The sequence below is a fragment of the Nelusetta ayraudi genome, unplaced genomic scaffold (assembly GCF_046127955.1).
Source record: "Nelusetta ayraudi isolate G7.1 ecotype Tasmania unplaced genomic scaffold, CSIRO-AGI_Nayr_v1 ptg000206l, whole genome shotgun sequence".
In the NCBI taxonomy this organism is placed as follows: domain Eukaryota; kingdom Metazoa; phylum Chordata; class Actinopteri; order Tetraodontiformes; family Monacanthidae; genus Nelusetta; species Nelusetta ayraudi.
Window position 1 is genome coordinate 22,501 of NW_027466255.1, and position 23,271 is coordinate 45,771.

General features: G+C 51.1%; 2 protein-coding genes across 11 annotated transcripts in view; one reads left to right on the plus strand and one right to left on the minus strand.

Moving 5' to 3' along the window:
* mindy3 (MINDY lysine 48 deubiquitinase 3) overlaps positions 1 to 8,519 on the minus strand; it is a 19,318-nt gene extending 10,799 nt beyond the window's left edge. For 7 of the 9 annotated variants that reach the window (XM_076015994.1, XM_076015991.1, XM_076015986.1 and 4 more), the window contains exons 1-11: positions 8,362 to 8,519; positions 7,664 to 7,946; positions 7,415 to 7,494; positions 7,120 to 7,180; positions 6,392 to 6,598; positions 6,143 to 6,194; positions 5,793 to 5,907; positions 5,607 to 5,680; positions 5,444 to 5,523; positions 4,926 to 4,996; positions 4,087 to 4,167 (exon numbers count right to left, since the gene is read on the minus strand). In XM_076015994.1, coding sequence (XP_075872109.1) covers positions 4,087 to 4,167; positions 4,926 to 4,996; positions 5,444 to 5,523; positions 5,607 to 5,680; positions 5,793 to 5,907; positions 6,143 to 6,194; positions 6,392 to 6,598; positions 7,120 to 7,180; positions 7,415 to 7,494; positions 7,664 to 7,757 — 915 coding nt within the window. In that variant the 5' untranslated portion in view covers positions 7,758 to 7,946; positions 8,362 to 8,519. Of the gene's footprint in view, positions 1 to 4,086; positions 4,168 to 4,925; positions 4,997 to 5,443; positions 5,524 to 5,606; positions 5,681 to 5,792; positions 5,908 to 6,142; positions 6,195 to 6,391; positions 6,599 to 7,119; positions 7,181 to 7,414; positions 7,495 to 7,663; positions 7,947 to 8,234 lie in introns of all 9 variants that reach the window. The other 2 variants (XM_076015987.1, XM_076015988.1) reach the window with 2 other exon arrangements.
* A 172-nt stretch (positions 8,520 to 8,691) lies between these two features.
* LOC142881614 (uncharacterized) lies at positions 8,692 to 20,790 on the plus strand. Of its 2 annotated transcripts, XM_076015996.1 has the most exons (10): positions 8,692 to 9,004; positions 9,180 to 9,289; positions 9,372 to 9,516; positions 9,682 to 9,830; positions 10,444 to 10,553; positions 10,644 to 10,767; positions 11,537 to 11,611; positions 12,260 to 12,328; positions 17,387 to 17,440; positions 20,590 to 20,790. In XM_076015996.1, the coding sequence occupies exons 1-10, from the start codon at positions 8,938 to 8,940 to the stop codon at positions 20,773 to 20,775; spliced, it is 1,089 nt and encodes a 362-aa protein (XP_075872111.1). In that variant the 5' UTR covers positions 8,692 to 8,937; the 3' UTR covers positions 20,776 to 20,790. The 2 variants fall into 2 exon arrangements, with proteins under 2 accessions (XP_075872111.1, XP_075872110.1); XM_076015995.1 differs by lacking the exons at positions 8,692 to 9,004; positions 9,180 to 9,289; positions 9,372 to 9,516 and having other exon boundaries at positions 9,646 to 9,830; positions 10,450 to 10,553.
* Positions 20,791 to 23,271: the final 2,481 nt, after the last annotated feature.

Genomic DNA, 23,271 nt, shown 5'->3' on the forward strand with positions numbered 1-23,271 from the left:
GGCCGCTCGAGCGACTGAGCAAGCACATTTCACATGTGACTCGCAGGGCAGAGCTGTGATTGATGAGGCTGCCGGAGACGGGAAGCGCTGCGAGGCGGCGCCAGAGGATAATGTTTACTGTAATGACGCTCCGATAACCTGAGCGACACCGAGGGAAAACGGAGGAATAATACCAAGGACAAAGGCCTGAGGCGAGAGCTGACGGGGTACAATTAATGAGCGCTAATGTACGCCGCTGTGTTATTGTAGCTCTTGGTGACACCCACACCCTCAGATCACGCTAGGGACACGCAGCCACTTCTTACAAAGCGGGACAAAAGGGTTCGTCTTACTTCACCTCTTCCCTGTTCAGTGTACTATTGAGGTTGACTGACCTGCAGTGGCTGCATGCAGGTGTGTTCTCAGAGTGAAGTGGTTACAGTCCCACTACCCTACACACAGACGTTCAGCGGGTTAGAAGTCCCAGAATGGTAACAATGATCTCAGTATTAAGTTAAACTCAGCCTACCAACGGCAACGTGTCGCCAGTCTATCACTAAACTCCGCAGCAATGACAAGAGGCCTTCCTTCCCTTCTTCAGCTCAACTGCACGTGCTACAATGTGTGTGTGGGCAGCGCCGGCCAGATGTTCCTTCAAGCTTCACACCTTTCAGTGACGGCTGTGAGCTCGTTGCAGACGATCGGAGCTTCACCGAGTAACACTGAGCATCGCTGCTCATGATGTGTGTGGCGGCTGCTGCTGCTGCTGCTGCTGCTGCTGCTGCTGCTGCTGCTGCTGCTGCTGCTGCTCTCCCTCCCAGTAAACCTCTGACCCGCCGCACGACTACTGTACACACACGCAGCTCCCAGGAGAAGCACAAACCAGGCCTGTGAAGCTCATCACTCAGCCAGGAGACTAAGAGAGTGATGAAAAATGTCACGGGTACCCCCCCCCCCCGTTACCCCCCTGTCTCTCTCCTGAGTGGCCACTCCACCATTCCTTAAAGTGTGTCCCTCCTTCCTGCCGACTTCCTTCTCTTCCTCTTCGCTCGCCAAGAGGGACCAATAACCTTGCCAGTGTAGCAAAGGGGTGTGTGTGTGTGTGTGTGTGTGTGTGTGTGTGTGTGTGTGTGTGTGTGTGTGTGTGTGTGTGTGTGTGTGCGGAGGGGGGGAGGGTGACAACAAGGACGGAGAGACAGATGCTTTCTTTGAAACATACAGCAGGAAGCGTCTTATTCTTCCTCCAGCGTTCCACATCCAAACAAAGTTCCCATGGAGCGCTGCTGTGCACCTCGCGCATCAACGCACACATTTCAGGTGGATAGAGGGGTAGTGTGTGTGTGTGTGTGTGTGTGTGTGTGTGTGTGTGTGTGTGTGTGGACCTGGGACGGCAGAATGGCCTTTGAAGGGGCAGATTAGATAAACAGGACAGACTAATGGCATTAAGCTGATGGGTTGAAAGCCACACAGCGACTCGGGGGAAAACACGCCCGTCCCCGACGGCGGTCACAAGGGGGCCGCCGACACATCAGAGGCGAGGATCGGGTTTTCAGCCTTTGTGGGGACGGCTCCACGTCCGAGCCCAAAAAGCTACGCAACCAGGTAGCATGGATTGTTTTTTTTTTTGTTGCACGGTGAAGTCTGGGAATTCTCAAATTAGCCTGGAGGACGGACGACAGGGTCAGAGCCCAACTCCACTGCCTCCACTGCAATCAAAGCGGCCAGCCAGTGGAGTGCACAGTCGGCCGTGCACGTAAGTGCACATGCATCTATATGTGTGTGTGTGTGTGTGTGTGTGTGTGTGTGTGTGTGTGTGTGTGTGCGTCTGCGTTAAAGAGTGTTCCTAGCTCTGCAAATGGATCCAGATGGGATCTCGGGAATCGCATTCCCCACAGGAAGCCATCTACCTGAACACACACACACACACACACACACACACACACACACACACACACACACACACACACACACGTAATGCTAATCAGGGTTAGGTTCCCTGGGCTCTGGAATGTGTGTGTTTTAAGAGCCGGGCCCTCTGTGTGTGTGTGTGTGTGTGTGTGTGTGTGTGTGTGTGTGTGTGTGTGTGTGTGTGTGTCACCGGCACTACGGCACCATGTGGAAATTAGGAAGTCACCAGTGGCACGAATGACGACTGGGGGTCATCGCTCAGCTAAGCCACGATACAAGTGGCCCGAGCTCAGCCAACATGTAAGTGAGATTTTAATCAATGGTTGATTACGGGCCGGCCGGCTGGGATTCCTCCCTCGCACCCCCCCACTGCCTCCTGGGAGCAGAGATACCTGGAATCTGTTGCATCATTTTGCCACAGCGTGCAGAATTGATTTGCTGGGACCCAGAAGCTGCCAGCTTTACTGCGCAGGCATGCGGTGCATTAGGTCACGTGCTCACCGAGAGAGACCATGAACACGCCTTCACAGGTGAGACGTGCTACACCAGGACGTACGTGCAGCGATCCAACAAGTCAAACATCTGACAGAGAGCAAAGCCTCTCTTTTAGGAAAGAACCACCATGGTGGACAACACCCAGGGCGTGTGTGTGTGTGTGTGTGTGTGTGTGTGTGTGTGTGTGTGTGTGTGTGTGTGTGTGTGTGTGTGTGTGGACTGTGCTTTGCGTACAGATGATGTCAAGCTTTGGTCAGAACTCCCACCACCGTATTAGGAAGTCCTTCTACCTGCACTCTGGACACTGTGTGTATCTGGCCCCATGCAGAAACCCTCTGGCCCGCAAGCTATTTACTGGAGCTCTGTCTCTGCTGCAGCAAATATCACAGATTCACCCAACAAAGGCTGCAGAAAGCATGGGCTCATTGGTCTGGGGCTGTATTGACATAAGTGTGGAGAAGAGGTTTTGTTTAGCGACTCTCGCAAGTAAACAGGAGCAAAACACTTTACGGAAAGCAAATCAAACATTGGCCAAGTGAGGAGCCCTTTGTTTGCTCACAGCGGTCACCGGACTTGGCCAGCCACCGCCGAGTTTTCTTTCTGAAAAATCATCTTTGTGCGAGTTTTTGGCTTCATGCAAACCAAAATATTTTTGTATTTCTATTCAGTATTTTTTTGAGAGAGAGAGGGAGAGAGAGAGAGGAGAGAGAGAAAGACAGAGAGAGACACAGAGAGAGAGACAGAGACAGAGAGAGAGACAGAGAGACACAGAGAGAGAGAGAGAGACAGAGAGAGAGACACAGAGAGAGAGACAGAGAGAGAGAGTCAGAGAGAGGGAGAGACACAGAGAGACAGAGAAAGAGAGAGGCACAGAGACACAGAGAAAGAGTCAGAGAGAGAGAGAGAGAGAGAGAGAGAGACAGAGAGACACAGAGAGAGAGACACAGAGAGAGAGACAGAGAGAGGGAGACAGAGACAGAGAGAGAGAGTCAGAGAGAGGGAGAGACACAGAGAGACAGAGAAAGAGAGAGAGACAGAGAGACAGAGAGACAGAGAGAGAACCCAGAGCTCTCACACAGCAGCAGACACTCTGATGGGTAGCAGGGACTTTCTCCAGAACTCCTTGGTTACTATGATAACTATGGATATAAAAAGCAAACATTTTCTTAAGAGCAAGTGCCAGGAGACAAAAGTGAGATTCATACTGTTTCAATACGGCGGACGGTGAAGATAGACAGGCACATTCTGTAAATAAAAAGCTCTTATTGGGATCCAAACTCCAGCTGTTTAGACCGCGCTCATACATTATAAACCAGAGGTTGGATTTAGTTGATCCCAGATGGTTGAGGAGGTGTGTGTGTGTGTGTGTGTGTGTGTGTGTGTGTGTGTGTGTGTGTGTGTGTGCGCACTTGTTAGAGCTTCCCTCACTCCTGCAGTCCTTGAACAGATGAAAAGCCAAGAAGCAACACTGCCCATATATGAGTCTGATCTCCTTCTCCTTGTGTCCGCTCATCTTCCTCATCTTCCTCATCGTCTCCATCTCTGAATGAAACCCTAGCGCAATAATAAACCTGCAGAGCACAGCTCATGTTCTTTGCTTATTGTAAGCTGCTGAGGGGCGTCGCTGATGCTACACACTGCTTGTGTGTTTGGGGTGGTGTGTATGTATGAGTGTGTGTGTGTGTGTGTGTGTGTTGAACTTGCCTTGGTGAAGAACACAGAGAGGTGAGTTTCACTGCCGAGGATCCAAATAGGGAACTTTGGAGACTTGAGGTAGGCCCCCACCTGGAACACACACACACACACACACACACACACACACACACACACACACACACACACACACACACACACACACACACACACACACACACACACTGTTGACTGCATTTGCCGGCTGTCCATCGATGTGGATTTAAACTTGAAGAGAAGAACAACCAGTGACCTTCAGTGACCTTCGGGATTCCACTGACTGCTCTCCTCATCAGAGCCGCATTTTTAAAGTGGGCTTTGTGTTCAAGAACAAACACGCAACTCCAATCTGTGGCCTCCTCTGCAATGTGTTGTTTGTATTGCTGACAGATTGACAGTGTGTCAGCTGGAGCTGCTGCTTCTCAACACAACGTGGTCGTCCCACTGTGACGCTGAGCTCTTTCATTGGCTTCCCAACACTCTGATCTCACTGTAAACACTGACTGCTCATCTCAAGGAGACCTAAGAAAATAAATCATACCGATGCCTCCTATGTATAACATTGAAACTATCACTCATCCGCACTGCATTTGCTGACGGTGTGGGTGAAACTTGTGTTTCCACGGCTGCTCTGGAGCCAAGCTGCACCCGACAGGCCCTCCACCAGCAGGCCCTCCACCAGCAGGCCCTCCACCAGCAGGCCCTCCACCAGCAGGCCCTCCACCAGCAGGCCACACTCACTGGCATCCACAGAGGCAGCGTGGGTACAGTGGCCCACTGAGACCACTTCATCTACCTCCCCAGCTACAGCTGAATGACGGCCTGGTGTGTGTGTAGCTGAAGTGCAGTACCTTGCAGTAGCGCAGTGACTCCATGAGTGTGAGGAAGCCAACTGATGCCTGTCTATGAATCCCGTGCAGTTCTACGAGACAGAGAGAGAAGAAAGTTAACGAGGCAATCACATCAAACAGACCTTGTCAGCACATCTGTGGGAAGCAAGAATGGTTGCTGATGTGCACCAGGTGACTGTTAGACTGTGATACGCTGCTCCGGGCTTTTGTGTTGACGGTGACGAGGACCAGACTGAGTAACGCACACGTCGACAAACATCATCAGTGTCATCCTAACATGACTGTAATGAGAGAAACCCACTGCCGACGCTTTAACAATGAGCCAACTTGGCTGCACGGCAAATCTTCATCACTGGAATGTAGAACCTTTATTCTGAAAACATTCATCTCCCTTTGCGTCCATCGGCCATGTGACTGCAGTGGCATCGTTGGCTCACTGTGGAGATGTGCATGATGGACACGTTCACATTGCCATGACAACGTCCTGATATAATGTGTAGTCCTTGTGTGTGTCTTACTCATGCCGGAGCACTCCCTGTCTCCGTCCCAGACATTGGAGACAGCGTGGCCGCTCACCAGGAGGTTGACCAGGCTCTGACTGAAAACAAGCAGACAGGGACGTCCGTGTAAAACCACAGTGCTCCAGCCTGGTGGGTGAGAAGACGAGTGTGTGATGCACACCTGCCATGTCCATGCACTGGGTCTATGAGTGGCTCCAATGTGTCCTGGATCTCGTTTCTAATATTCTCAACACCCTGTCGACAGCACAAACAGCAGAATAAATGAATGGGTCGGAGCATTCTTTTTATGATGGGTCCAACGGTACAGACCGGCCTCGGACACTAAACCCGATCCAGTCTCTCTTACCTTGGTGAAAATGACAGAATAGAGGAAAAGCAAGACTCCACAGCACCCCCTCCAGGCGTTAAAGAGAGACAGCACCTCCTCTCTGAGACTGGCCGCTGACATCACAGTCCGCTTACTGGGGGAGGAAAAGCAGGACTTTTCTTCACAACACATTATAAAAAAGTTAATTATAGATTCACTGTAGCAATTAATACACAAGTCAAAATACAACAATGCTGAGATCAATGTAACACAGAGGGCCGGGGTCTCCATCGCTATTAATGCTGACATTGTGTGTGTTGAAGAAGGTCTAGTATGAGTTGTGCGGGGCTAAAGGTGTGAAGATGATATTGGTATTAAATGTCACCTACTGCAGGACACTGTGAAATCTCTCAAAGTCAACTTCTTCAGCAGCAAAAGCAGCTGGGCACAAGAAAACACAAGCACACTGTTGCATCAGACCGCAATACAAAAACATCCAAGAATGCAAATAGTTAGTTATTAAAATGGCCATCCACAAAATAATAATAATATTAATAATATTAACATGTGTTAAGAGTGAGTTGAGCATTCCAGTGTTGATGCGTGCAGTGCGGCCATGTGAGGGATGCAGAACTCACTGGGCTGCTGTTCCTGCGGCGTTTGGCTGCTCGCTGGCTCCGGCACGTCCTGAGACTGCGACTGCGACTGCGTCTTCGTCTGCGTGCCGGCGTGCGGGCTCTGTCCTTTGGCCCAGGTCACCAGGCAGAACCCTGTGGATGGGCCGGCACAAGCTGACTCCAAGATTTCACTCAGAGTGGAGCACAGTGCACTTCTCTGTTCCTCCTCTAACAAAGAGAAAAATAAAGCATTCAGCGTTTGACACAACAACTGGCAACGCTGTCGTGTTCTGGTCTCAAGAAGTGCACAACTGGAAGATTCTGACGCCCCGCAAAGAACCTCAAGACAGCTTGACAGAAAGCTCCACAGAAAGCCCGGCTTTAGCAAGAAGACAAACATCTTTTGTTGTAACCTCTACGTGTTTGCAAGGAGATAAAACAAGACCATCACGAAGCCCTTTGTGACATCCCAACATGACAACATGGAGTCAGTTGGGAATTCTGAAACTGTATATTTTAGCAGCCACTTTCAGAGAAGTGGAATCAGAAAAAAGAAAGAAGACAAATTCATGAATAAGTTGTCGGACAGGCTTGAAACATCATTTCTCATCAAACTGTTTTGCATGATATGAGAGTGTTTCCCTCCAGACAGACACACGCACTAAAAGCTGTACAAGGGTTGACCAATACATCACTATTAGGCATAACTTTGTGCAGTAATGTTTTGAAGTTAGCAGTGAACAGCCTACCTGACAACTGTCTCCAGTTGGAACTTTCTCGACTGAATAGGATGTTCTTTAAGAGGAATGCCTGCAAAAGGGACAAGAATGAAATAAACAAACCATTCCAAAAGAGAAAGTAAGAGAACATTGTTATATATTGCAAGTTAAAGGTGTGATGCAATGGTGTGGATGAAGCCATTTAATAATGTGCAACATGGACCACTTTTGCAATTGAGCATCTAGAGGAGGAGGTAAGAACACAAGACTCTCAGTAACTGAGGTGAGAGTGGGGTCTTTATGCACACTCAGGGGCAAGCAGTACCTGCACAGGTGCAATGACAGCACATGGTCCACCTTCAAACTGCTCCAGTGCAGTGTGCTCATCCTCACTAAAAACAAACCCTAGGGGACAGATGTGTGTCAACAGAGCAGAAACATGACCATTATGAACCATCAAATAATAATAATAGTAATAATATTAATAATAATAACATCTGCTCAAGCGGTCGTGTATGCAGGCACGACCTGCAGTGGCACGGTTGAGGGTGAGGTCACTGGCGTCCATCACTACCTTGGGTCCATCTGCGGAAGATGGAGGCGGACACGGCTCCACTGGAGGGTCTCCCCCACACCATGTCCAACACCTCTTTGTCGACTTCCGACATGGCGACTGTAGATGAGGGCTACTCGTCAGTCCAACAGCCAGGCAGGGGAAAGCACAGCTTCACTCTCTCTGTGGGCTGGTCCAGCCTGTGGCATTGGACGCAGGGATCCTGAGTGGCTCGGCACAGTCCGACTCTACTGGCTGGCAGCAAACTGGCGGGTAGGACTGACATCAACCAAGTCACGGCAGCCTGTGCTCAGATAACACAGTGGAAGACAGCTGAACAACTACACAGGAGCTGGTGTGCGAGTTGAGTCGGCATCACACAGATACTATCAGCAAGCGGGAAAACTATCAGTGATGCTAACGAGTGCAACGACAGAATATTCAGTGAAAAAGTAATAACAACACAACCATTGGACTGGATAGTTATTTCCCCCGTGGCCTTGTAGCCTTATTGCATTGGTATCGGTGGCGATGTGCGGCTATGATGTTAGTGAAGCCGGCTCGCGCCAGTTAGCCATTAGCATTAGCTTACCTAGTAGCCGCTAATCTTTCTTTGCTTTGTCATTCAATTACCTCTCACACTGACACAGGCGACACTAGCGGTCGTATGAGCGACTGCTGTTCGCGAGGAGTTCCCGTGACGAAAGACGCTCAATTACCTCGATGATAAGTTGAATGGTTTTGATTCCGCAACGATTCGGTATTTTAGTGGCAATTTCACTCCGTCTCGCTCTCTTGTCATTTCGTTTATTTACAAGACAAACTGTCACGTATTTGACGTGACCTCTCATTGGTCGAAATCCAAAGAACGTTGGGTGCGTCGAGGGGTGCACCTCTGACGCGTTACTTCAATGGCCCGAAAGCACGTCAATCAATAAGAAGACCCGCCCATAAACATACGTCTGAGTTCGCCGACAGAGGAAGAGTAAATAAGTAGTTGAGCCGTTTCCGTCGCTGGCTTCACTCTACGGGCACGCGACAGTCTGTGGTTGCTACACAACCGCCCTTCAAAGCACAGCGTGCTTTTGTGTTTGAAAACGTGACGTATATTCAGCATTGTAGCTATGTATTTTGTCCCTTGTCGCTCTCCGTATGAGTCACCCGGCCAGGTCAGCGCGCATGCGCAGTTCGTTCTTTCGAGCCCACTTTTTCCACGCGTGTTTTACGCACGTATCTCGAAATAAAGGGTGATTTTAGAGCCCGGGCTGAGGTGAAAGTGTCTGTTTTCCAACACGATGGGAGGACAGGCAAAGGGTAAGAAGAAAAACAAGCCAAAGAGGAAAGACAACCGCCCCAATAAAGGTAATTTCCCTTCTGCTGTTGTACGTTGTCCAGCTACTGGCAGCAACACGGACCTGTTAGAAGTTTACTACATTTTATTCAAACTACATCTTATTCAAAGGAACCGATTGCGGAGTGCGCAACACACAATTTCCCAACTTTATGGCGGATAAGCAACATTTTGTTGGTTCTCAAGATGCAGGGTTCGGGGGACTTTCACCCCAGGAAAGAATGAAAGTCAGAATGCACGAAAAAGCCAAGAAGAAGACGTCAGAAAAATACACAGTACTCCAACTACTAGAAAAGGTGACGTGGAAAAAGAGAATTGTGAGTTATTGCCCTGGGTGTTGTCACCAACCGCTTGGTTCTTGTGTCACCTGTGATGCAGACAGAAGAATACATGGACACGTTTGATTTCGAGATGGCCGGCCGGTTCTGCCAACGAGCCCTGGATGTGGAGTCAGACAACCTGCAAGCCTTGGACCTGCTGGGACACATCTGCTCTGAGCTGGGAGATGTACAGAAGGCCAAGGGAATATCCTTGACCTCTGCGCTCACCTGCTTTGCTTTTCGCACGGCCGTCAGTCAGCATTGATGCTACTTAGCAGGGCAGTTTGAGATCAGTGATGATGATGATGATGATGATGATGATGATGATGATGACGATCAGTCATGTCCTCCTTGACCGACCCCTGTCTAAGCTTTGCTGCGGGCCGTGGAGCTGAGCCCAGATGCAGGTCACAGCAAGTACATGTACCTGGGTCAGATCCACACTGGCCAGGAGGCTGTGGACCACTACACCCGAGGAATCCAAGTCCTGCTGTCTGATCTGAACAAAGACACACCGGTGAGTGCCTGTGCCTCACTGACACTTTCACTGTGTGCTTCATGGAATCACTGCAAGGGTCTCGCGTGTGCTGCTCAGTACTGTACTTTGCACAAGGGGGTGCTGTTGGACAATGTGTGAACACTGTCTTATCTTTCTGCTTCATGTCAGTCCAGTCAGTCCTTATGTACATTAAACTTTATTCATGCTCATTGCAGTTTTAAGATATATTTCTTATATAATGCATGTTTTCATATTTTCAATGAAAGCTGCCCACAGGTTTCTGTTGGGCCACAGTGGTTCCCTTCATCTGAGACGGACCCGCTGGAGAAGGAACAGAAAACATAGCGTTCCAATCCTGCTGCATCTTCTGCACATTAGAATCTTAAGGGCAACACACTTGTTTTTGATTTTTAAACACGGTGATAGCCTGGCCAGGTAGTTCACACCATATTGTTTACGCCACCCATCACTCGTGCTCTCTGTTTCCAATGTAAACGCTCGGTGAATTGCAGAGTTTATGCAGGGCTTCCTCCCGACAGACATCAGAAATACGAACGCGATGCTCATTGTCTTTAGGTGCAGTGAGTCTCCTTGAACTTCCCTCAGTTTCTGCCCTCTGCTCCTCCCCCAGGCTCAGGCTGCAGCTGCTGCGTCGTCCCACGAGGGCCCCGCACTTCCCACAGTGAAAGACGTTTGTGCAGCCTACTGCTCCGTGGCTGAGATTTACCTTTCAGACCTCTGGTACGGAACCAAGCACCCGTCTCAATGCTGGACGCTGCTTGGGCACTCAGTTAACCACCGCTTTGCTGCCGCGTGTTGATGATTGTGCAGCATGGAGGAAGGAGCTTCGGACAAATGTCGAGAGTGCATCGAGAAAGCGTTACAGTACCACAGTGACAGCCCGGAGGCTCTGCAGCTCATGGCCAGTTACCTGTTCAGCACAGAGAGAAAGCCGGTCAGCAAGTGCACACACACACACACACACACACACGCACACACACACAGGGTGAGTTATCACCACATTAAAGCGGGAATCTGCTGAGTTAATTATTCTGAGCAAATTGAATTGTATGCCATTAATCAGCAGATGGAGCCATGCATTAACACTCAGGCACACACACACACACACACACACACACACACACACACACACACACAGGTCACGCTGGAAGGAATGTTAATTACTGGCCTTATCATTTAGGTCACACATTCATCTGATAGACAACAGAAGAGATGAGCTGCCTTTCCTGTTAGCATGGAGCAGAAGGCAGCAGAAGTTTAGCCTGCGTATTAAACACTGAGTCTGAAACATGGCAGTAAATATAATAATTCAGACCAAACATCCAATATTCCACCCATTTTCAGATCTTTATTTTTCATCTGCTGTGGGCAGTGTGAGTTGGGTTGTTGGCCTGTTGCCTATCAGTGCCCTTTGTGACATCACAAAACTAATTTACGTTATTGCGTCACACACTCTCTCTGCAGTTGACGCCACTGAAGTCAAAGATAGTTTTTGCTCATTTCTGGAAATCATTTTGCAGACTTAACTCCCAGTAAAGCAAAATGTCTGGACTTAAACGTCATTAAAAAACCCACCCAGGAAAAAAAAAATGCGTTCAACTGTGACTAAAGCGATGTTGACGGTAATACCCACTCTACCCTATAGGGGTCAGGATAACTCCAGTTACAGGCTCTAAACAGCTTCTTTTGCGTGTGTTTCTCAGGAAGGCAGGGAGTTCCTGTTGAAGAGCATCGCACTGTGGCTGCCCGGCCACAAACACAATGCTGCAGACGCCCAGGTGAGTGCGAGCCCAGTGTCTCTGCAGCGGCTGCCCCCCCTCAGTGGAGCCTCGCTGTCTAGTGAAGCACTTCCAGCTAACGGCTTTGTCTCACTGTACTTTGCAGTGAGCACAAACGCAGCGACGCCAGCGGAAAAAAGCACCAGATGATAGAAACATTCAACAACTGATTGAAATGAAAGATGATATAATTTATCCAGCAAGGTGTGTGTGTGTGTGTGTGTGTGTGTGTGTGTGTGTGTGTGTGTGTGTGTGTGTGTGTGTGTGTGTGTGTGTGTGTGTGTGTGTGTGTGTGTGTGTGTGTGTGTGTCAATGGCTGTCAATAAGAGTGCAGGATGTAAATCACAGAGAGTTGATGGCACCGGGGTTCACAACACTTCCCCAGCATATGGACTCTATAGGATGGTCTGGGCAGGTGATTTAGCGCCAGAATCCACTCTGATGACTCTTATCTTCCTGAGCAGCTTGACACGCAGTCGACCTGTCCACACTTTGGCCCCTGATAAACAGCCGCATCGTTTCCCAGCCTGAAATTGGATTGTGTTGTTATCTGACTAAGCAGGAGAAATATCTCTGGCATTGTCGTGTTAAAGACTCACTGCAGAGGTGCCACCGCTGTGCCTCTTCTCCTCCCTTCTCTCCCTGCAGAGCGAGATCCCTCCGTACGAGAGCCGCATCACCACGGCCAAGTTGCTCATCGAGTCCGAAGAATACGAGGTAGAAACGTGTGTGTGTGTGTGTGTGTGTGTGTGTGTGTGTGTGTGTGTGTGTGTGTGTGTGTGTGTGTGTGTGTGTGTGTGTGTGTGTGTGTGTGTGTGTGTGTGTGTGTGTGTGTGTGTGTGTGTGTGTGTGTGTGTGTGTGTGGGCCAGGGTCCTTTCTAGTGGATGAGACTGGAGGTGGGGAGGCCACGGCTGCTCTTTATTCCCTCCAGAGCTCCGTGTCAATAATTAAAGAATGGTATTTACAGAGCGGGACAGGGTTAAGGGGGGGGGGGGGCGCTGTGGGATTGGGGGGGGGGTGATAAAGAATAAAGGGGAGGGGGTGGGGTCTTGCTCTGATGGATTGCCTCCATATCCGCGATGCAGCGCAGCTCTAAATCACTCATCAATCCCTCACATTAATGGCCTTCGTTTTACTGCCTGGCCGTCCACTCTGCTGCCTGAAAAACCCCTCCAAGTCTCATTAAAGCGTGAGGTCATTTCCTGTGATTACTGCCAAACCTACAGCGGTTCAGGTGCTTCCCCTTGTCAGCCGCTGATTCATTTGCATCCGTTCTTGTTCAACGGTTGGCGCTCAGGAAAAGTGAGTCCCCTCTCTTTTGCAGCCCTTTCCCCTCAAAGCTTAACAGCCTGTGTGTGTGTGTGTGTGTGTGTGTGTGTGTGTGTGTGTGTGTGTGTGTGTGTGTGTGTGTGTGTGTGTGTGTGTGTGTGTGTGTGTGATGGCCAGGTTGTGCTCCACACTCTCTGAGGTGTGCTTGCTCTTCCTCGTGCCACTGGTGTGATGTGCAGACGCTCTCCGTGCGTCCCAACATGAATATTTTCTTCTTTGCTTGCTAATAAGCCGACCCGTGCCTGCGGGGTGCCGTGCACGGTGCCGTGCACTGGCTTGGCCATAGCTGCTCTAAGTGGCACTGACACTGATGGCGCAGCAGAAGCAATCTTCTCTCCTGCCGACGCTCCCACACTGGGACTGTGCTGGGTGTGAGCAGAACAATCTTTTCTCTCCCTGTGCACCTCAGCTGTATTCACTGTCAACTCTGGGAAGTGGTGCTAGTGCTTCTAGTTGCTGCGGTGCCCAATTTACAGGCCTGCCTTGCTGCAGGGAGCTGCTTTGCAGCAACGTGTCAATTTGTCTGTATTTTCTCCCCATTGAAGCTTCTGTTCTCCCTCGGCCACTTTAAGACTGTGAAATGCAATTCAGTGCATGAATATTTTAAAAAGTGCAAAATAAGACCACCGTCTCGCTGGTGCGATCAGCCTGTTGCGTGGTTGCTTCCAGTTAGACAGTCGCTCAGATTCCATTAGAAAAAATGGAGGGAGGGTAGAAGGGAGGGTAGACGGGAGGATAGAAGGGAGGGTAGGGAGGATAGAAGGGAGGATAGAAGGGAGGGTAGGGAGGATAGAAGGGAGGATAGAAGGGAGGGTAGAAGGGAGGGGAGGGTAGTAGGGAGGGTAGAAGGGAGGGTAGAAGGGAGGGTAGAAGGGAGGATAGAAGGGAGGGTAGAAGGGAGGGTAGTAGGGAGGGTAGAAGGGAGGGTAGAAGGGAGGGTAGAAGGGAGGATAGAAGGGAGGGTAGAAGGGAGGGGAGGGTAGAAGGGACGGTAGTAGGGAGGGTAGTAGGGAGGGTAGATGGGAGGGTAGAAGGATGGGTAGAAGGGAGGGTAGAAGGGAGGGTAGAAGGGAGGGTAGAAGGGAGGGGAGGGTAGAAGGGACGGTAGTAGGGAGGGTAGATGGGAGGGTAGAAGGATGGGTAGAAGGGAGGGTAGAAGGGAGGGGAGGGTAGAAGGGACGGTAGTAGGGAGGGTAGTAGGGAGGGTAGTAGGGAGGGTAGAAGGATGGGTAGATGGGAGGGTAGAAGGGAGGGTAGAAGGGAGGGGAGGGTAGAAGGGACGGTAGTAGGGAGGGTAGTAGGGAGGGTAGTAGGGAGGGTAGAAGGATGGGTAGATGGGAGGGTAGAAGGGAGGGTAGAAGGGAGGGTAGATGGGAGGGTAGAAGGATGGGTAGAAGGGAGGGTAGAAGGGAGGGTAGAAGGGAGGGGAGGGTAGAAGGGACGGTAGTAGGGAGTGTAGAAGGGAGGGTAGAAGGGAGGATAGAAGGGAGGGTAGAAGGGAGGATAGAAGGGAGGGTAGAAGGGAGGGTAGAAGGGAGGGTAGAAGGGAGGCTCTTCAGGCAGCGGCAGAAGCGTGTCAGTCAGTCAGTCAGTCAGGCAGGCAGGCAGGCAGTGGTTGGTAACCAAGACAGACGGATGTTTCATTGCTTGTTTGATTGAAATATTCATGTTCTGTGTGTGTAATTTAGCCCTGGGAGACCTCTGTTACACAACTGGCACACCATCACATCATCATCATCATCATCGTATTCATCACCCATTAGCACTTGCACTCTACTTGTCACCAGACACACGTGTTGTCAGGTGCTGATGTTTGCTTGCCGTCGTCACTTTGATCCTCTCACATTCACCTGCAGGAGATGGTGTGTGTGTGTGTGTGTGTGTGTGTGTGTGTGTGTGTGTGTGTGTTGTGTGTGTGTGTGTGTGTGTGTGTGTGTGTGTGTGTGTGTGTGTGTGTGTGTGTGTGTCAGATATGGCTGGCCCTGGCTTGTCAGTGATTTGTCCTCTGCCTGTCTCTGCTCTGCACTCTGCTAAAATGATTCTGCTCAACAAAATTGCCTGAAAATCACACACACACACGCACACACATATAGATTAGCCATTACAAATGAGTTCCTCCCCGGTGTGTTGCTCCTTTTTATTCAACAGGTCTGGGAATAAAGAGGCGGGCTTGTACGTGACGCACTGCAGCGCGTCCACATGTCTGCCGTTGTCGACTGTTGTTCAACACTTTATTCAGGTGCTTCTTTTTCTTATCACACAGAGTTTTTCCCTGCGCGGCGCTCCCTCTCCTCCCCTTATCTCTGCAGGAATATTAATCTTGTTGTTGTTTAGAGCGTGGAGCGGCTGAAGAATCTCTGAATCTTTAATCACTGGCCCCGGGCTGGACCGGGCTAGTTAGGAAAGAAGTACACTTGGAAAGCGTATCATGGTGTGTTGCACACTAATCCCGCAACTCGGATATCTCCCCATCTAGTTCGCTTCCTCCACATCGCCTCCTCTATCACTTCTTTATTTTATTTTTCACAATACTCAGACAGTTACTCCTATCTCCACTTGCATCATCGTGTGGTTGTGTGTGTGTGTGTGTGTGTGTGTGTGTGTGTGTGTGTGTGTGTGTGTGTGTGTGTGTGTGTGTGTGTGTGTGTGTGTGTGTGTGTGTGTGTGTTGGTTTGAATGCGTCCATCATCCGCTGGTATTTAATAATTAGTCGAGGCTTTTTCCTTTCTTTTTTTTGAAGAAATGTTAATTGATTGGGCATTCAGTCTGACCGACTCTGACCGACGCCCCACTGCAACCACTCAGCGGGGCTTTGGTCAGTGAACTCCCGGTAGTTTCCTGCAGCAGCCGACCTCTGGATCAGCGGCGAGAGCAGGAAGACGGAGACGAGGGGAAGTCCCGCTGCTCTGCAGCCAGTAGGAGCCTTAATAAGAAGCATGTGAGCCTTGGCCTTAGCCTACCTGTGAGTGTGTGTCTGAGTGTGCGTCCGTGTGGATTTGTCGAGGGACAACGCCGAGGTGTGTGTGCGTGCGCTCGGGCGAGAACATTCTCTTTTATTTGTGCCCTTCACCACGGGTGATTGGCTAACAGTCGCCTCCAACCTCAAGTTGACAAAAATCAATATATCATCACCTGGGGTTGGCACGTACACACACACACACACACACACACACACACACACACACACACACACACACACACACACACACACACACACGATCCGCAAGGAGAAAGTGCAGTCCAGCAGCCTGCTTTAGCCCAGGCCTGTTGTCTGTAATACAAACTTCCTGCTGATACCAACACAAAGTGTCCTCCACACGTCTCAGAGGGACTGGGAGAAGGTTTGACTCCAGGACTCCAGGGCTCCCAGGGCTCCCAGGGCTCCCAGGGCTCCCAGGGCTCCCAGGGCTCCCAGGACTCTCAGGGCTCCCAGGACTCTCAGGGCTCTCAGGGCTCTCAGGACTCCCAGGACTCCCAGGGCTCTCAGGGCTCCCAGGGCTCTCAGGGCCTCCCAGACCCTTCAGGGCTCGGTCAGGGCTCCCAGGGCTCCCAGGACTCCCAGGACTCTCAGGGCTCCCAGGACTCTCAGGGCTCTCAGGGCTCTCAGGGCTCTCAGGACTCCCAGGACTCCCAGGGCTCCCAGGGCTCTCAGGGCTCTGGAGCATGGACTGTGTGATAAGCAGCGTGGAGAGCCACTGGACGGCCGCGTGTGTCTGTTGTCTTGTTGGTATTGATGCTGGCGTGCGAGTGCGGCGCCGGGCTTCCCCGCACCGGTCCGGCTCCTGGATCTCTGTCCCTGTCCCTGATTGAGGTGCGACAGAGCCGGTCGGTGTCCCCGAGGCCGTGAAGTCCAGGGTGCTGTTTTCCAGGCCTGGAAAAAGTCATGCAGTCTTGTCAAGTCACAGGACGTTGTGGAAAAGTCCTGACATTTGACCGGGCTTTTTGCAAAGTGGCAGAATGTGTTTGTGGTTCTACCCCAGGCTGCGTGGCGCTCGCCTGCGGTTCCGTGAGCAGAATAAGCCCAGCGGGGCGACCGGCTCCACCCGTCCACTTTCATCTTCGTGTTTGAAGGTTGCAGGGAGGTCATGGAGAAAAGAATGAACCCAGTCCATTATTAATTGAAGGAAAGCGTAAGTGTGTGCGACTGTCAGGTGTGTTTGCAGTTGTGGTCGCACACTGTTTGTTTGTGTATCTCCAGCAGTGCGGAGATACACAACAGATAGGCTGAACGCTAGGGGGCGCCCTCAAATAAACCAACCAAGAAGAAGAAGATGGGCAAGGTGTCCTGGTTTGGATGTGCAGGCCACCGTATTTGACTGGCAAGCTCGGGAGAGGGAGGGAGGGAGGGAGGGCGAACCAACGAGTGCCGCAATCTCAGTTTCCTCTGAAAATCTCCAAATATCACGCAGTGAACCTTTAAATTCCTGACTGTCTCTCTGCTGCAGATGGCCGTGGACGTGCTGGAGGGTCTCCTGGAGGAGGACGATGAAGTTGTCCAGGTAAGCAGTGATCCTGCCACTGTGATTGGCCCAGTGAGAGGCAGCGTTACTTCCTGTGTGTGTTTGCGAGGCTGTACTTCCTTTCTACGGGAGCGTCTGCTGATGAGGCCACCTCAGAGGTGAATATTTCATCACCCCAGCAGGGGGAGGAGGGAGGGGAGGGGGGGGGGGGGGGGCAGAGGAAGGATGCAACCTCAGAACTTTAAGCTGCTTTAGCAGTGGCAGCGCCTGGCGCCCACCCACACTCCTGCTTCTACTGCACTGCTGCTCTCATCGCCGCCTCATTAGAGAGCTGCAGCAAGCGGAGGCATTTCCTCTGCCTTGGCGGCGACGCGGTGCTGTCAGCACACTGCAGACCCCCCACCGACCCCCCCACCGACCCCCCGCCGACCCCCCAACGACGTCGTGGTCTCGGTTGGCGGCAGAGAGGAGCAGGAGGCTGCCGTGCTGAATGTGGAATAGAGCTGTGCGGCGGCGCCCCCTCAGGCTCCGCCTCCCACCACCCTGCACCCCTGACAGATTGAGAGCAGCGTGCGGGAGGAGGGGGCGCGCTCAACTTTTAAACTTTGCTCCAGAGACGCCCGATTGGAGCAGGACCCTCAGCCGTGGTGCAGGGGCGGAGCCGGCGGGGGGGGGGGGGAGATGCAGCAGCGGCTTTATTGTCCCTGTAGATATTTACTATCAAAGTCATTGATTAAAGAAATCAAATGATACATAATTAATGGAAATGAAATAAAGAGTAAATGAATGAAGTCGTGTACTAAATGATGTCATCCTGTCACTATTAGAGCGAGCAAATCTTCACAATGTTAATATTAATAATCAGCCTGTAGCAGCTTGTCATCCTATAGGCTCAGTGTTGCATTCAAATGTCTCGGTTCCATCAGCGCCTCAGAAACACTGTATACATGTTAGCTTCATGCATTCCATATTGATCCCTGTTTCTAAAAAGACCCTGTCCACCAATCAGCAGCGGTCTGACTTGAGACGCTGTTGTGTGGAAGTGTCGGGAAAATCACCGCCATCGCCCCCTGCTGGCCACAGAGGGATTTTCAGGATTTCCTGATTCTAAAGTGGCTGCTGGCACGTGAACTGTGCACGACATGCCCCCCCACCCTTACCACTCACTCACACACACACACACACTCACACACACACACACACACACACACACTCACACACCGTTGTTTCCCTCCTCAGTGCATGAGCTCAGTTGTCGGTGCCTCACTGACTATGAAATGTTGAGTCTGCACACACAGAGTTGGAGGCGACTTCCTGACTTCCTGACTTCCTGGCCAATGTTCTTCCAGAGTGGCTTGCTCGTTTCATGGCGACGCCTTTGTTCTCCCTCAGCAGCGACGTGCGGCAGCCGAGACGTTGCTCCACTCTGAACAATCCCGGTGATTTGATTGGCAGCCGACGGCGTTTGCTGCTTTCTCCAGTTCTTCATGAGCCAACCTTTCCCTTTGCCTGTTTTAATTTTGAGCTGCGATTTGGTGAGCTTTCCGGGCGGGAGCGTTTCAAAGTCGGCCGTCTGAAGCAGTTTTCCCGGCCTCGCTCGAGCCGACGTGCGCGCTCTTATTTTTGAGGGAGTTAAAATTTGAAGTGACCTAATTTTGCTGCGGCTTTCTTGTAATACACACAGACATAGTTTCTTTCTTTCTTTCGTTCTTCTTTTTTCTCCTCTTTGCCTTCCGCAAGAAATATCTCAGGAAAATAAAATGTCACACTGTCGGCTCTGACGTTACCACATTTCTTCCTGCGCGGCTGCTGTTGTCCTGATAAGCACGGCTGCAGGGGTTCCCGCCCACTCGCCATGATGGGCGGGCCTTGTGTGTTCAGCGTGACTGCCTTGATGTGTTGGTTAGCTAAATGGTTGATGTGGTGGGGGGGTGCAGGTCGCTGCTGCCTCTGAACCCCAGTCAATCATGGAAGGAGCCAATAGCTGTCTTGCTGCTCCAACGACAGTGGGCGGGGTCACCATTGGCCTGGGACGGGAGGCACACACACACACACACACACACACACCTTCCAGTTGACGGGGAGTTGAGTGTGTTTGTAGGCTCATGCCATCATGTAGGAGAACCCCCCCCCCCCACCCTCAGCACTCACTTATTGATAAAATATGTATCACTCAGCCCCTCCCCCCAGCAAAAAACAACAATGGGATTATTTGAAAACGGCGGCGTTCTCTCCCCTCCTCCCCTCCACTCCTCTCCTCTCCTCTCCCCTCTCCCTCCTCTCCCCTCCCTCTCTCCCTCCTCTCCCCTCCTTTCCTACCTCTCTCCTCTCCTCTCTCCACTCCTCTCCTCTCTTCTCCTCTCCTCTCCCCCTCTCCCTCCCTCCCCTCCTCTCTCCTCTCCTCTCCTCTCCTCTCCTCCTCTCCTCTCCCCTCCCCCTCTCCCTCCTCTCCTCTCCTCTCCTCTCCTCCTCTTCTTCTCGGTTGTTCTGCTGCTCTGTTTCTCCGTTTATTTTCCAGGTGTGAAGCGAAGGTCAGTGGGTCCTCCCAGATCCTAGCGTGCGTCACGTCACTGCGTCCACTCTGCCTTGAATGTAATCGGTCTCTTCCTGTGCCTGTTAGTGTAACCGAGTGTAGAGCAACAATGCAGGGTGAAGGGTTATTATTATTTATCAGTGAGTGCAAATCGATTCAACAGGACTAAAAAATAGCAGTCTGTTTGTTGGCCTCCTGGAGCAGAACAGCGTTAAACTGCTGCTGTTATCACAAAGTTTCATTGTTCACAAACTAAGAGGTTGAAGGCCGTTTCAGTCTGCAGTCACAAAGTTTCTCTTTGATTGCACTTAGAAATGTTCAATGCATTAAGGATCAGTTTGCTCAAAATGGAGATTTGGTCCTTTAAGACTTTTTCATTTATTAACAAAAAAACCTGATTAAAGTCGAGGTGTGTGTGTGTGTGTGTGTGTGTGTGTGTGTGTGGTGTGTGTGTGTGTGTGTGTGTGTGTGTGTGTGTGTGTGTGTGTGTGTGAAAGCAGTTTGTCTAAAGAGGATCATGCAAACATCTTCAGTGAGGCCCACAAATCAGTTTTTCTTGTCACAGCTCACCACCTTCTCCACCTCCTCCTCCCTCTCTCTCTCTCTCTCTCTCTCTCTCTCTCTCTCTCTCTCTCTCTCTCTCTCTCTCTCTCAGGTGTGGTATCTCTCTGGCTGGGTGTGCTACCTCCAGCTGGAAAAGGTGAAGGAGCAGCGAGGGAGAGAGGACAGGACGGTGGCTGAGGAGGAGGAAGAGGAGGAGGAGAAGGAGGAGAGGAAGGCCTTGACGGAGGCAGCCAGGTCCTACCTGACGAGCGCCAAGAAGGTAACTCTGGTCACATGACCTGACCCTGTGGGAGGCAGGAGGTGTTCTGTGTTCTCACACAACTCAGCAATTAAAGTTCTCCTCAGCCTCTGAAAGCAAAGAGCTTCAGTGACCAGAAGCCTCCAAGCTGGCGTTTCACTGTTGTCTCTTTCCAAACATGTGGGAAGTCTGACAATGTTAATCACACATTTAGATGGAAAAATAACTTAGCCCACTGGGTCCAATTGGCTGGTGAGTCAGTCAGGCTGTACCTTCCTTTACTGTCTTCTCACCATCACACTCACACCCTTTAGTGCCCCCCCCCACCCTGGGTGAGTGGGGCCAGAGTGGTGCTAACATATTGATGTGTGTCACTCCAGCCAGCAGTGTAGTGACAGCTTGTCTAAGCGGCAGCGTCCACTGGGAGCCTCTGCAGCCCAGCAGAGCGGAGCAACCAGACCAGTGGAGGCGGAGAGAGAGAGAGAGAGAGAGAGAGAGAGAGAGAGAGAGAGAGAGAGAGAGAGAGAGAGAGAGAGAGAGAGAGAGAGAGAGAGAGAGAGAGAGAGAGAGAGAGAGAGAGAGGTCGGAGCGTGACGAGTAAACACTGTCGCCGTTTCTTCTGCGCCGCCAAAAGTAAATGCGCTCACACACCCCAACCCCACCCCCCCACCACCACCGCACACTGCACTCGCTCAGAGCCTCCTGTGTTTGCATCAAACCTTTTGTTTTTTGCGGGTGTTAATTATTAAGCAGGAGTTGGTTGCTGGCTAACGCAGCCTGTTTTGGCTTCAGTCCACTTCCCTGTGAGTGTGTGTGTGCGAGTGTGTGTGAGTGTGTGTGCGGAGGTGCAGCATTTAATCAGGAGTTTTGTGCAGCGACTGGCACGACTCATCATTAGCTAAGGAATGCCTCCATTATTCATGTAATCTGTGATCAATACCTCGTGCACACACTGGCACTCACGTGCACGCCACACACACACTTCACATGCTCTGAAATGGAACAGTGGCTGGGTTAAGAGAGGAGGGTGTGAACTGTGTGTGTGTGTGTGTGTGTGTGTGTGAAATCAATAGTAAACTGAAGGTGAAATGTAATTTGAGTCTGGGTCATGTTGGCTGTGACTGAGGAAAGATCTGCAGTGCATGCACATAGGTGTGTGTGTGTGTGTGTGTGTGTGTGTGTGTGTGTGTGTGTGTGTGTGTGTGTGTGTGTGTGTGTGTGTGTGTGTGTGTGTGCGCAAACTGAGGTGGCGAGTGTTGCAGTTCCTCTTCAGGACTCCAGGGACTGCATTGGCCAAGCTGTGCTCGTCATGCACTTCTGATGAAGCCTTCCAAGCTGAGATGCAGACTGAGGGACTGAGGTGTTGACTTGTGTGGCTGGCTGTTGGTGGCCTTGAGTCTTCCAGCCTCACACTTGGTTCACAGTTACTAGGTGACGGTCTGAGCTGGTGTGGTAACGTCACTCCGGAGGCAGGAGGCCGTGAGTTGGGGCTCCGTTACCACAATTTACAAATTGCAAACAGAATGATGGAATTTGGGGCGATGTTAATGAGCGGAACCGACCTTCCCGGGGGAGTCGGGCTCGGCAAAGTGGCTCCAATGCAGAGCCAAGCAGTTTCTCAATGACTTTTGTGCATCAGGTGTTGTTTGTCCCACATTGGCACAAGTTCTGTTAACACAATGTTGATTGGGAGGAACCGTGTAGATGCTGGCGTGGACGGCTCGTGGTCTGCAGCTCATGTGGAACCACAGTTGCACAGTTCAACATTAGCATCACATTGAGAGGAAGACCAAACACAACTCCAGTAAAGTCAAATGGGAGAGCAACTTGAACTTTGGAGCCATCAGTAAAGCTGCTTGATAAAGAATGAGGTACTGGGGGTGGCTTTGGGAGACTGCTCCAGGGACACAGGGACACGGAGACATGGAGACACGGAGACATGGAGACACGGAGACACGGAGACACGGAGACATGGAGACACGGAGACACGGAGACATGGAGACACGGAGACACGGAGACACGGAGACATGGAGACACGGAGACATGGAGACACGGAGACACGGAGACATGGAGACATGGAGACATGGAGACACGGGGACACGGAGACATGGAGACATGGAGACATGGAGACCGTCACAAAGTTCTCTGCACCATCACGACTTTGCGTGAGCTTTGTCCAACAGCCGTGTGGCTTCCTGTGGCGCTGCGCTGCTTGTAGTGCAAGGCATTGTCCAGCCCCAGTGGCAGAAGAAACCTCAGTGAGGCCCGATGGAGAGCTGAGAGCACCGAGCTCATTGGCACACATCAGACGCATCACTGTCTCACATCCACACATGCCGCCGCAGTTCCAGGCGTTGAACTCCTCAGACGACTCGTCAACACACCAAGATTTCAACTGAAAAGTGCCGTCGGTGTGGAGGTGAGCACAGGAGCGGAATGTTCCGGCGGTATTGTAAATGTGTTCTCTCCTTTTCCTTGATAATATGCAGAGCAGAAAAATATCTTTTTTCTAAGAAATGCCTTAAAAAAAGAACC

Bases quoted from the DNA above. Each gene is read 5' to 3' on its own strand.
- LOC142881614 (XM_076015996.1), top strand. From the start codon at position 8,938: ATGGGAGGACAGGCAAAGGGTAAGAAGAAAAACAAGCCAAAGAGGAAA. The intron at 9,005-9,179 runs GTAATTTCCCTT...TTGGTTCTCAAG, and splicing joins AGACAACCGCCCCAATAAAG to ATGCAGGGTTCGGGGGACTT. The intron at 9,290-9,371 runs GTGACGTGGAAA...CCTGTGATGCAG, and splicing joins TACTCCAACTACTAGAAAAG to ACAGAAGAATACATGGACAC.